General features: G+C 33.1%; 1 protein-coding gene across 1 annotated transcript; it reads left to right on the forward strand.

The window, feature by feature from the left end:
- The first annotated feature begins 2863 nt into the window (after positions 1–2863).
- Positions 2864–12416, forward strand: LOC105155594 (QWRF motif-containing protein 2). Its single transcript, XM_011071488.3, has 6 exons — positions 2864–4476; positions 6264–6383; positions 6709–6825; positions 6962–7051; positions 11744–11854; positions 12038–12416. Exons 1-6 carry the CDS (start codon positions 3103–3105, stop codon positions 12119–12121), a joined length of 1896 nt encoding a protein of 631 aa, XP_011069790.1. The 5' UTR covers positions 2864–3102; the 3' UTR covers positions 12122–12416.
- The last annotated feature ends 858 nt before the right edge of the window (positions 12417–13274 follow it).

The following is a 13274-nucleotide window of genomic DNA, read 5'->3' on the forward strand; positions in this document are numbered from 1 at the left end:
TCTATTCTCTACGTTGTACTGTACTCTTTATCTCCTAAATTTCACAGTGCTCTCTATAAAGAAATTAAAAATATAATTTTGAATTAAAATTATTGTAACGGGGGCTCATTCTATTTTAAAGAAAATCATAGGACTGCGCCTCCATGGTGCTTCTAGTTTTTTTTTTTTAACACCCGAAGGTGGGGGAAGTTTTTCGAGGTCGCCGTCCCTTATTCATTGAAATTTAACTAACAGTCATCGCTACATCATTACTGCAACAAAGTCATAAACGGAGGAGTACTACTCCTTTACATTGTAACAATTTCTTCTAGCGATATTATGTTTTGTGTTTCTGTTGCCATCTTCTTTTGATTCGCCTTGTCCGAATTCTTGGACCACAAGAGTTGTTCCATGGTGCTTCTAGTTTTTTGTTTATAAGTACTATTTTTTTGGCATTTCTAAAAATAAAAATCAGCATTCCAAACACCTCAAAAGTGTTTATTTGAAGTCGGAATATAAAAAACGTTTTTTCAGTGCTCTCCCAAACACACCTAATACATTATTTTGTATTTTAATTTACCATCACTATATAAACTTATTTTTTTTAAATATACTAATTATATATAGTATAATAAAATATTAATTTAAATAGAGAATTGACTACATATCTAAATCAAGAACCTTCGGATTGGCATTTATTGTCCGTGGTGGGACGAGCCCACCTTAACTAGTTCAAATTTGTAGTGAATCAATGTAAGCACCAAGAATTGATTTCTTTATATAGGAGGACCAAACACTGTCCTACGACTTACACCATTCATAATGCTTTCACGCGTCTCGTGAATAGGTAGCACCACTTGCCAAAACAATTTCCCTTGTGCTCTGTTTGTTTCGATCTTGAAAACAAATATAGAAATCGATTTTGACTAAGTCTAGGAGTGTGGGACCGGGTTAAATCCCGGGTTGATTCATTTGGGATGAGTTTTGAAGCCATAACTGAATTTTGGAAAAACCCTTTTTTATACTAGTTGTTGTGGCACGTCGTTTCTGCGTGCATAAAATGAATAATTTTTCACGTTTTAAAATGTATTATGAATAAGAGTAAAATGTAACATAAATAAAAAGAAAGAAAGGAAAAAATAATAATTTATCAATTAATGTAAATTTTAAAAAGTTGAATAAGTTATTTATTTTATCATGAAAAGCATTTTTTACTTTATAAAAAATTGGTGCGGCGATGTCACTAACCGCCGTTTGCGAGTGTGGACAGACTTTTCTTTTTATATTAGTATAGATAAAATACATGTAAATATTTTATTTATACTTTATATCATATATAAAATTGAGTTGTAAAAAAATACGTGACGGGTTGGGTCATGAATTTTGACAAACCTGCCTCAGACTCAACCCATAGCACCCTAATTGAGAGGGTGTTTACATAAGCAAAATAAGTTGTAAACACAAACTTAGAAGTTATTTCCATTAAGAGGGTTGTTCGAACAAAATTTCTTTTCTGAGAACAATAATTATGAGGCAAGAAGTAATATGGATAAAGATGTTTAAATAAGAAAGTGCTACAACCTCTATGCATGTAAATACGCCCCCCGGTTCTTCGTTTCAAATATTAATTCAAGGGTTGATAGTTGTTCTTGAATAGGATGCGCTTCCAAAACTTATAGAAGAAAGTCATGGGCTACTTTGTAAAGATAGTATCAAGGTCTTGAGGTTGGAGAGCTTCATCGTGACCAGAAGCTTTTAGATTTGCCTTATTATGGATTGATTGTGTGTATATAATTACCTGTTGTGAGTAGGACTTAGGTAGTTTGGGCTCACTTGCATTGATTGGGCTTGAACACTGTGGCTTTGGTGCACATAAATCAGTCTCTCGATGAATCTTATTTGAACATGTCTTTGGCCCCATTTAGTCAATTCAAAAAAGAAAGAAATTTATTGATTTATCTTCGATTGACCCATAAAAATGAATAAGGTTCAAGGGCTTATGAACTTATTGTCTTTAAAAACACGAAAAGCCCAAATTTATTATGAATTTTTGCATTCATAAACTCTAAAAATGATAAATTATGGTAAAATCTTTTGACTATTTCAAAAGTTTGCATAGGGATTTCTAACAACCATTTTGTCAAATGCCCTAATTTTAGGTTAAATATCGTAAACTTCATGTACCTTGAGGACCTCATATGCTAGTGGCACGCCGCCTGCCCTTTCGGTACGACTCTACCGGCTCGTGAGTTCCATCTATACTATCGATATTGATACATAAACTTGACAGTTGACAGTATAAATAATATCGATATTTAATATTTTAAATTTTAGTGCATTTGAATTCAAATAAACTTTTACTCGATTCATTTTGAGTTGATTATATCTACTCAAATGAAAATTCTATATTAACTATACAAATATATTGCTTTTTCAGCTTTCAGCATAATTGTGTACTCATAAGTAAATATATTTATCTTTTTCTTAAGTTAGTTCATTTTTTTTTTTAGAAAAAAAAAGAGTATAAGAATGAATGAACCTTCGGAAAAGTGGGTGAAAATGTATTTAATTTAAAAAAAATTTAAAATTTAAAAATTTGATGTTGGCACCTAGCAATTTGTTAACAATTTATTACACCCCATAATTTCTCTTCCTGCCTTTCACGGCAACACAAACAGGCCCTTATAGTTCGTGATTCGATGTACAACCATTATAGAAGAACGTACAACATCTCTTTTGGTTATACCTGAAAATGTTTCTCTCTCACACATTCACACACTACACGACAGTTATACTCCAAAGTCTCTCTCCCCACCCCCACACCCACCCCACCGTTATATATATACATACATACACACACATATATATATATATATATATATATATATATTCGCCGGGTTTCGTAACGGTCATATCTTCGGTTTCTCTCTCTAAAACTACTCATTAAAGCCACTCATTTTCTCTTCTAAACATATATATATTCACGTTCCCCTTAACTCAGTCGTAATTGGGTTCTTCTCTCCCTTAGTACACGCTTTTCATTTGTTTCCAGAGCTAAATCAGCTGACTTAAGCTGAATTTTAGGGTTTGAAGGAGAGTGGGGAGTTCAGTTGACGATGTGAAATGGTAACTGCGGTTACATCCACCCCCAAGCAGCGCCCTTCGCAGAACCCAAAGCGGCCGCCGTTGCTGTCGTCCGACTCTGACAATGCGCCGTCAAGCCGTCCCAAAGCTCGTGAAGTATCCTCCCGCTATTTGTCTCTCTCAACCTCCTCATCCTCTTCCAATTCTTCCGCGTCAACCAACACGACGTTTTCTTCCGTTACATCCGGGTCGTCAGTTGCGTCGAGAAGGTCCCAGTCTCCAATGCTTAGCAGGAGTGTCGCGGTTGCTACTCCGAAGAGTCAGCAGAGGGCGGTGTCTGCTGAGAGACGTCGGCAGGGGGCGACGACGCCTTCTAATGCTGAGAGAATGTTGGTGACGTCAGTGCGGAGTTTATCGGTATCGTTTCAGGGGGAATCGTATTCGCTGCCTGTGAGTAAGGTCAAGCCACCTCCGGCAGCCGCCGGAACTCCCGGGGGTTTGAGGAAAGGTACGCCGGAGAGGAAGAAAGCGGGAGTGACGCCGGTGAGAGATCGAAGAGAGAGGGATAGGGAGAATTCGAGGCCGAGTGATCATCAGCAGCATCGTTGGCCGGGAAGATTACGTGGCGAGAATTCGAATTTCTTCACTAGGAGTTTGGATTACGTCACGGGACGAGTGAAATTGAGTGGATCCGGTTCTGCGCTCAAGGAATTGAGAAAGTCTGTGGCTGATGAAAATAGTAGAAACAAGGTTAGTAATTTGAAGTTGGACAATCACGATGTTGACGTTCGAGGAACAAGTGAGCTCGATGGTCGACCGAGATTAGGTGAGTCCCGGAACTCAGATGCTGAGAGTGACTCAAGCGAGAGCACTGCAAGTGGAAATGTGATTCAACTCAGAGGAGGGCCACGTGGGGTTGTTGTGCCGGGAAGATTCAGTCAAGATGCGAGTAACCGAGAGCATAAAGTACTGGATCCTGGTTCACCCTTATCAAATAGTGCATCAAATAGAACATTAGGTCATTCAAAATTAATTGTTGCAAAGAATTTTCAAAACGATAGTCCTGTTTCATCACCACGCGAAGTTTTTGCGATTAGAGGATTATCACCTCTTCGAGGGGGAATGAGGGCCGCTTCACCAAGCAAGGCCTTGACTTCATCTGGTGCTCTGTTAAGGGGTATGGCTAGTCCGACAAGAGCTGGAAGTGGTGTGGTAACTTCAATGAATGCCAGTAACACGTGTAGCACACCATCTATATTGAGCTTTGCTGTTGATATGAGGAAGGGAAAGCTGAGAGAGAATCGAATTGCTGATGCACATAACTTGAGGCTGCTATATAACCGACTGTTGCAGTGGCGATTAGCAAATGCGAAGGTAGAGAATACCCTGTTGGTACAAGAACAGACAGCAGAGGTACTAACTTTCCCCAAAATTTTTGACTCTTCAATAAAATAAATTAGTTAAACATTTACAGTATTGCAGTTCCAATTGTTTCATGGATCGAGGCATCCGTGCTAAAGTATGTGCTTTGCTCTAGTAAAACTGAATTTAGTGACAAAATAATAATAGACACATCGAAATATGTGGTTGTGTTAAATAATACTGTACACATCTGGGCAGCAGATTATTGGTTACTTACTCCATTAAATCATTTATAATCTTCATCCAGTCTGATTAAGTCCAAGAAGTCTGTGAATCGATATATAAGATTCTTAAATGCCAAAATGCACGAAAAAATAAAAGAAAAAAGAAAGGTAGGGAGGCTACTAGAAACTCTTCACCTTTTATTAGCTTCAATTAGTAATTGCAATATCTTAATATTAATGTAATCCCTTCCACACCCCTCGCTACCCCCAAAAAGAAAAATATAATAATAAAAAAAATGACATATGGAATGTTGCATGGAGTCTTATCTGAAAAATAATCTAAAATATATACTTTATGCAAAAGCGACCCAGTTCTGTATAATAGTTCTGATTCCTCAGGAAACGTAATACACTATTGTTTCATCTCGAGTCCAAAATATTGTGAAGGTGCTTTTCTACTTGGCCTCCTGTATTAATCATTGCCATCAAGTTTAAAATAATTTTCTCAGTTCATGGTTCTGAAATTTTGTACTCTCTTTTTGCGCAATCTCAAGAGTTTCAACTTTGGGTGCTGTAGCATTGTGATGTTTATTAATGGATTTCTCCTTTCTATATCAAGTGGTTAATTGCTTTCTGAAAAGCATGATAACAAGTTTAGTTGCACAGTGAGTTAGAATGGTATCAGTTTTTAAGCCAAGAAATGTCAAGGAAAAGGAAATGGAAACTATCAGTGGCATTAGGGAAAAATGAAAATCTAAGTAACCTTAAACTAAAAAACGCTTATAAACCATATTATTTCGATGGGAATGAAATATATGATACATATGGCGTACATCATGAGCACTCATTTTCCCTGCTAGAAGTGAAAGTACAAGAAAATTTTTACTTATATTTGCTTTTCTATTAGATGATATTCGGTGAATGAGAGATCTACCTTTTTAACTTGACGAGAAACGTAGAGGTGATTTGCTTATTGTAAACTAGGAATTGATATGATCTATTACTGGATAAACTGATAGATGACAATTAGTATTGGTACAGACGAGATAAGCAACTGAAATCGTTATGGCATCTGACATATCTTGCTTGGAACCCAAAGTAACTGAGAAGTTCTGTTTTTAAGCTGACATATCTTGCTAGGAATTGAAATGATATATTACTGGATAAACTGATAGATACAATTAGCATCGGTACAGACAAGATAAGCAACTGAAATCGTATGGGCATCTGACATGACATATCTTGCTTGGAACCCGAAGTAACTATGAAGCTCTGTTTTTAAGCTGATCTACAATTTCTCTCAAGGAAATTATTTTGCTGAGTGCAGCAATTATTTGTCAATGAACATTAGCACTTCACAACTAAAGAATTCCCTATCTTTACTTGATAATTGATTGTTGGTTCGACAAATCTATCACTTGCACATATTGATTAGATGTGTTCTTTTCACTTGAATATTTATTAACATGGCTATGTAATTTATATGATGCTAAATTGGATACGTCATTCTTCGTACCATCTCACACTTGAATTGGGCACTTATTTAGCTTCTTTAATATGATGTTCCAAGGGAAAGTGTTCTCATCTCTACCCTTTCTTTTTTGACTTCATCAGAGAAGTCTCTATACCGCTTGGATGACTACCTCAAAATTGCGACATTCGGTTGGGTCCAAGAGAATTGAACTACAACTTTTGAGACATAATGTGAAGCTTTATTCTATATTAAAGGAGCAAGTAAGACCTTTTCTTTCTTTGACTGTGCTTACTGTGATATCATTCAGTGGTTGACTTAAGTAGTTATATTTGCTCAAGATTCTTTTCTTTTTTTCTTCCTTTTTTATTTGGCCGGAACTTATTGCACTCTGGAAAATTTTCTAAATTTTTACTTCTCAAAGTGTTTAAAGGGACTCTCTCCTCTCTTCTTGCTTGCTGTAATTTAACATGCAACTATGTTTGATTAGTGCCTGCTTTCACACCACAGCGCAAAGATGTATATATGAAAGAAGGTTGAACACTGTAGACTGTTATTTAGCATTTAACTCATATTTCTTGAATGCAGGAGCCAAATTTGGAGAGCTGGGGTCTGTTCGAGAGAGATCACTGCAATTCCTTATCTGGTGCTATAGAAGCATTGGAAGCTAGCACTACCCGTCTTCCGCTTGTCGGTGGTGCAAGGGTATGATGGTGTTTTTCCTAATGAATACAACTGCATTTCTTTTCCTAATGAATACAACTGCATTTCTCCTTAAGATAGTTTGTAGCTAAAGAATTAACAAAGCCTAGTGTCGTTCTCTTTGTTTTATCTTGTTCAGGCTGATATTGACAAGGTGCAAGAAGCAATATCTTCGGCTGTTGATATGATGCAAGCAATGGCATCTTCAGTTTGCTCTTTGCTAACTAAGGTAATTCCATTTTCAGTTGGATTGTCGGAAGTATGCATTCACCTAATTTTTTCATAGTCTGCAAACTTAAGTTGTCCTCAAAGTTCTTAACTGGTTTCTAATTTATTTTCTGATTTCTTGGATAAGTATCATATAATACTCACTAGTCTCAACACAAACAAGTATCTGGATTGTGGACTTTAAAGAATAAGAAGCCACTTTTGAGACCGCATATAAAAAGGGGCAGGTTAAAATGAATTCTTCTACCCCATGATGCTTCAGTATTTTCTCAGGACTATTGTGAAAGGAGTTTCTTTTGCATGAATATGAAATTGTTGCAGTACTAGGAAGTTAGGACTCCTTAATGGATGTTGGCGCAGAAACTAGTTGCAAATTTGTTAGGCGGTCAACAAGTTGGATACTGTATAAGGTGGAGGATTTATCAGTTCAAATGTTGAAGCATACACGACACATCAAATGAGTTGAGTTCAGTGGAGCTTGGCAAGTGTTTCAAGGCTCGATCTTGATGCGCTTCTTTTAGTGGCCCGAAAAGAAAAGAAAATGAGGAGGAGCTGAAGCTCATTCATGAAAAAGGAAATATAAATTAATTTTTAATTTCTTAAAAGTATTTATCAAATAAATTAGGTTGACAAATGAAACTTTACTTTTAAATTAATCATAAGAAGATTTTTTTAAAAATATTTTACATTTGACCTAACATGAAATTCTAAAAAAATGGAATGATAATGAATATGAAATTCGACAAAAAACTAATAATTTTAATAATTCTTATTAAGAATTTAAAAATGAAAAATATTATAAGGCATACATACATTGATTTAACTCATAAATTTATAATTGTTTTTACTAATATATACATAATATTAGCTTATAGTAGCAACATATTAACAAAAGTTCGGAAATATGCTTTATAACATATATGCACAAATATATAACTGGTTATAGTTATATATTTATTGAATTAAAATAAAAAGAATATAATTTTTTTTTAATTAATTCTTGGAAGGGTAAATATTATATTTGGTCTTTTAAATTTTCGTTTAGAATCACTTTAGTCCCTCAAGTTCATTTCTTGAATTTAGGATCTTTAAACTTTAGTTTTTGTCTCAGTTTGGTCCTTCTAACCATTTTCCGACAAAAATGTGGCCAGATTTTGACTCTTTGGAGGGTAAAATGGTCAACAAATTTGATTTGATCACTTTAGTCTCTTAAGTTCGTAAATTATCAAATTAATCCTTTTTTACACGAAAAGAATAGCCGTTTTTACATTTTTTATGTTGATATGCTCTATAATCTTATGTGAATAATGAAAACTTTGAATTCTTGTGAACATAATACTAATATATTGCTGAACTTAGAATAAATATTCTCTTTTCTTTAGTAGTTCAAAAAAATTAAAATTATGAATAAATTTTATAAAACTTATCTAATATGAAAATGTGATAAAGAAAATCTAAGTCAGTAATTTTTATTTCAAGAGTTTAAGATAAGTCTAAAAAAGTTAAACCTAAATAATATTTGTTAAATGTTTGGATCGAACAAAAAGTTGGTAGATTATTCTTTTTTAACTAAATTCATTAGTGGATTTCATATATATAAAATTCATTTTAAGAAGTTTTCTACATATATAGTCCCATTATAGAAAAATATCTCTAAAATGAATTTAGAAAACCTCTAAAAATGAATTTTATATATATTTGAAATCCACCAAATAATAATAATTAAAAGCATATTCAACCAATTTTTTCTTCAAAATTGTAACTGTTACTATATATTTTATAACATTGTTAAGATTAGTTTTATTAGATATGTCTTTAACTCCTAATATTAAAGAACCGATTTAGACTTTTTAATTATATTTTTAGATTAGATAAGTTTTTTAAATTTATTTATAATTTTGATATTTGTCACTTTTGAAAATGAAAAAGAAAAGATTATTTTATTTTAAGTTAAGCAATATGTAATATTATGTTCACAAGAGTTCAAAGTTTTCATTTTTCATACAACATAATTACATCCCATATAAAAATATAAAAAGAAAATGGTTTTCTTTCTAGAAAAAGGACTAATTTGATATTTTACAAACTTAAGGGACTAAAGTGATAAAATAAAACTTAAGTTGACCATTCTACCCTCCAAAAGTTGAACTCCGGCCATATTTTGGCTGAAAAATGGTTTGAGGGACCAAACTGTGACAAAAATTAAAGTTTAGGGATGTTAATGTTAAGAACTGAACTTAAAAGACTAAAGTGATTTTAAACGAAAACTTAAGGGATCAAGTATAGCATTTACCCTTCTTGGAATATGTCAAATTTACAAATAAATTTGTTAGTTATGAGAAGTTATTAGTTATTACATACATTCTCAATAAATAATATTACAAAAATAATGTTATAATAAATAAGTTCTAAAATAAAATTATAGTAACTCATGTATCTCGTATTTATTAATTACATAGAATATAGGAGAAACTTATAATCATTTTTTTTTTCATTTTATATCTAGAGATACAGGACATTTTGTGCATATTGAGTAGGCCAAACCTATGTTTTTAGTGCAAATACAATTTTTTATATTGTTTGGTCCCTTTTCCCACAATCACTTTCGAATTAAATTATACCAAAACCATATTCTGATAAAAGCTACAATTTGTATCTTTTAATCCCACTGCTATTATTTTTCATCTAATTATCTATTATACCTATTAAATTCTACCAAAACCACTTGACATGAGGTAAGTTTGGGAATATAATTACAATTTGAATATGCGTAATCATTATTAAAATTGTAAAGTCACTCTTCCTACAATCAATTCTCTCATAATATGCAACAGTCGACCCAAACTAGACTAATATCAATAACAAATTTTAATTGTTATTGTCATTGTTACTATCATTAGTTTATGGGTATTATCAAATTTTACACAGATTTAAAAGTTTTACTGCAATTAATTATACATAATATTCACTAGATATGAAAAGTTATCATTATGTTTGGATTAATGTTTTGAATGTTTTTATTTTGGTCTTTTGGAGATAGAGAGAGAAAAATAGAGATAAGTAAGTATGTGTTTTGAGATAGATGGTATGTTTGGATTTGTATTTTGATATAATATAAAATAAGTGTTGTAGGTTTGATGTTGGGATTTGGGAGACAGGAGTTACTGTTCATTGTCAAATCATGTCTTTGAATATATATATATATTTAGTAATATATATGTGTATGTATATAGTATTTTGTTTGTTAGTGAAATATAATATATATATTTATGTTAAGAGAAGAATAAAAAATAATTAAAAAAAATAATAAAAAATAAATAAATTACAATTGCACACCTAGTGGAGGTGTGCAAAATACAAAAACAAACAAAGTTTTGTAGAGATGGGCCAAAACACAAAACCAAACATAGCGTATAAGTATTTCTAAGAATGTATTCATATTTTTTAGTTTCATTTTCCAAAAGAATATTTTGGATTGAATCATAAAAAAGATTTAGATAATTATGCATAGAAACTATTAAGATAATTCATGGAAGTAAAATGAGAACAAACGGAAGTTAATATCAACATAAACAAACAAAAACCATATACATTAAATGAAATAAATATTTCTTTTAAAGAGTTCAATAATATACATTAATAGGGCTGATTTTTGGATACATCTTACTAACTTTATGAAAATATCATATTATTTTAAAACTATAAAAACTGTAATATCTATTGAGTAAGATTTTAATATGCTTTATTTTATTTTAATATATTCATTTAATATATATTAAATACATAATTTTTAGAAAATAATAAAACCAAAAATACTAAGTCTAAAAGGGAAAAAGCCCGTGAGCAATAGAGGGAGCTATGCTCAAGCTTGGAGCTACCGTCAAGCGTGCTTACGAGGCTTGCAGGCTGGTTCGACTCATTTTGCACCCCTAGTTCTCCCAATAACAAGCAATGGAACACTGCCTTGCGAGTCTGATAGAGTCATTTTGCGCGTCCAGTTCTCCTTGATAACATGCTATGGAATCTTTGCCAGTGGAAGGTATCCCATTTATCAATGTGGCAGCCATTGAGAGAATTCCGAGACAACCAACCTGAGAAATGTCTAAGATCTGGATGAAATCAAAATTACAGGCTTTTCTTGGTTCAACATGAAGTTTGTTATAAAGGAAATAAGAATAGGCTTCACAATATTCATGACCCGTTGCTGATAAAGATAGGAAAAGTGAATGGCTATAGGAGCATAAATTGCAGTGTGAACAGATACAAACTTCTAATTGTACTGTGTCCATTTAGTTCCATACTTCCATTTAATACCATAGCAAGCATACGTCTCAACAAGTTGATCTGGTATGTTTCGCCTGTGTAAACAGGATAGTCTGAACATTCTATATTTCTGAATAGTTACTCAAGGTTCTAGTACTAAAGAATTATTAATAACAACAAAAAAAAATTATTTGTTTAGTATTTTAAATGGGATGAGTCGATAGATTAAAATCCACCATAATTTGCATGAGCTGATAAGGAGAGAGGAATTCACTTTCGGTTATAAGACGATGAAGAAAAAAAGATCAATTAAGTTTTCAGTGCTTAGGTAATTTGAGCACCTAAGCAATAAGCAGTGGATGAATATTTACTCTAATATTTGCATACCATCTCTGTCTTTCTTAAACTCCCTTTAATTGCTGCTATACAGGTGGAGCAGATGAACTTACTGATGTCTGAACTTTCTAATCTAAGTGTAAGGGAGCATCGTCTACTTGATGAATGCAAAGATTTGTTATCAACAACATCCATACCCCTGCAGGTCAGAATATTTCACATATAACAATCTTTAAAAGAATTCCATTGTTGACTAGTCTGGTTTCATTCGTGTCCCTATTCTCTTTACCTTTAAGCTGCAGAAAAATTTTATTGTTTCTATATCCTAACTACAATTCGTTCTAAGTAGACGACTCTAACAGTGTGCTAACACAAGTTATTGTGCCAGGTCATATATTGTAGCCTGAAGACCCATGTACTGCAAGTTCATACACACACCCGTAAGCTCAGCAAAGAAAGTGCAAAATGCTGATCTTCTCTTATTGCTAACATCAGCCAACTGCTATTTCTCTTACAGCACCATGCAAGTGAAATGGTAGTTTTCATAGTTAATTTTGTGTGGGGATTGTCACAGTGGTCTGTCTGTCTCCTTTAGGTTTCTCTAGAGCAGCCCGAAAATGTACTTTTGTGTGCGAAGATATGTAGAAGATCTTACTTTCTAGTTTAGGTCGTTACACCTAATCCTATCAATTTTCCGAGATATGTAAATATGCTAGTTTAGCCTTCAAGTATATGCTCATCTAGTAATTAGCATTCTGTTTTTTGTTTGTGATGCTGTGTTTTTTGAGGCCGCAATGGGGCGCTATGCGTCGGAAGGTACTAACGTTTGTCCTCCTTGGTGGGTATAATAGTTCACATAAATATACAACTATATGTCTACTAACATTTATCCTGGCTGGGAAATGAACATCGAAGCAAGGAGTGCAATACGTCCTCTTGCTCACTTCCACACCAAGGACTTCACTCCCCTTGGTTCGAGATTCAGCACCGTAGGAAGTCCATTCCGGCACACCCTCCACGCAAATAATCTAACCTTAGGCAGCACATGGGCTAGCCAAATAAACTTCCAGTTCACAAGTCCAGCCGGCGAGGTTTCCCCGCCTTAATAGGCTTTCAAATCCAAATTTGCCTCGAATAAAAAACAAGATCTGTGATTTCAGATCTTGGTCTATTTTTATAAAAAAAAAATAAACTGTGAAATCCCTGGGATTTGACGAAATGTTAAAAGAAAATAAAGTTATCGAAAATTGGATTTCAAATTCCAAATATATTAAAATTCTTATCTCCAGTGCAATATATAAATACTAATAGGACACATGCATGTAAAAAGCGATCACATTTAGTATTACAAAATCCAATTTTATGTATATAATTTTCAACTCAAATTTTTATTTTTATAATATATTTTAAAACTTAAAAAATTATTTTACCATATACATATAAAAACAACGTGTCATAACTGCTAATAAAATTATACTCTATTCATTGGGAAAAAAAAATTGAACTTAATTCCCTGGAAGCATCTGCATAAACTGTTACCACAACCATATCAAATTAGATTGATTATATATATATATATATATATATATATGTGGCCTCCATCTGAGTCTGGACCATCCATTTGG

This window comes from Sesamum indicum, linkage group LG2, assembly GCF_026168435.1.
Source record: "Sesamum indicum cultivar Baizhima isolate 11 linkage group LG2, ASM2616843v1, whole genome shotgun sequence".
Classification (NCBI taxonomy): domain Eukaryota; kingdom Viridiplantae; phylum Streptophyta; class Magnoliopsida; order Lamiales; family Pedaliaceae; genus Sesamum; species Sesamum indicum.

Coding starts and splice junctions, on each gene's coding strand:
- LOC105155594 (XM_011071488.3), top strand. CDS start 3,103: ATGGTAACTGCGGTTACATCCACCCCCAAGCAGCGCCCTTCGCAGAAC. Junction 6,826..6,961: donor CGCTTGTCGGTGGTGCAAGG/GTATGATGGTGT, acceptor TATCTTGTTCAG/GCTGATATTGACAAGGTGCA. Junction 7,052..11,743: donor TTTGCTCTTTGCTAACTAAG/GTAATTCCATTT, acceptor GCTGCTATACAG/GTGGAGCAGATGAACTTACT.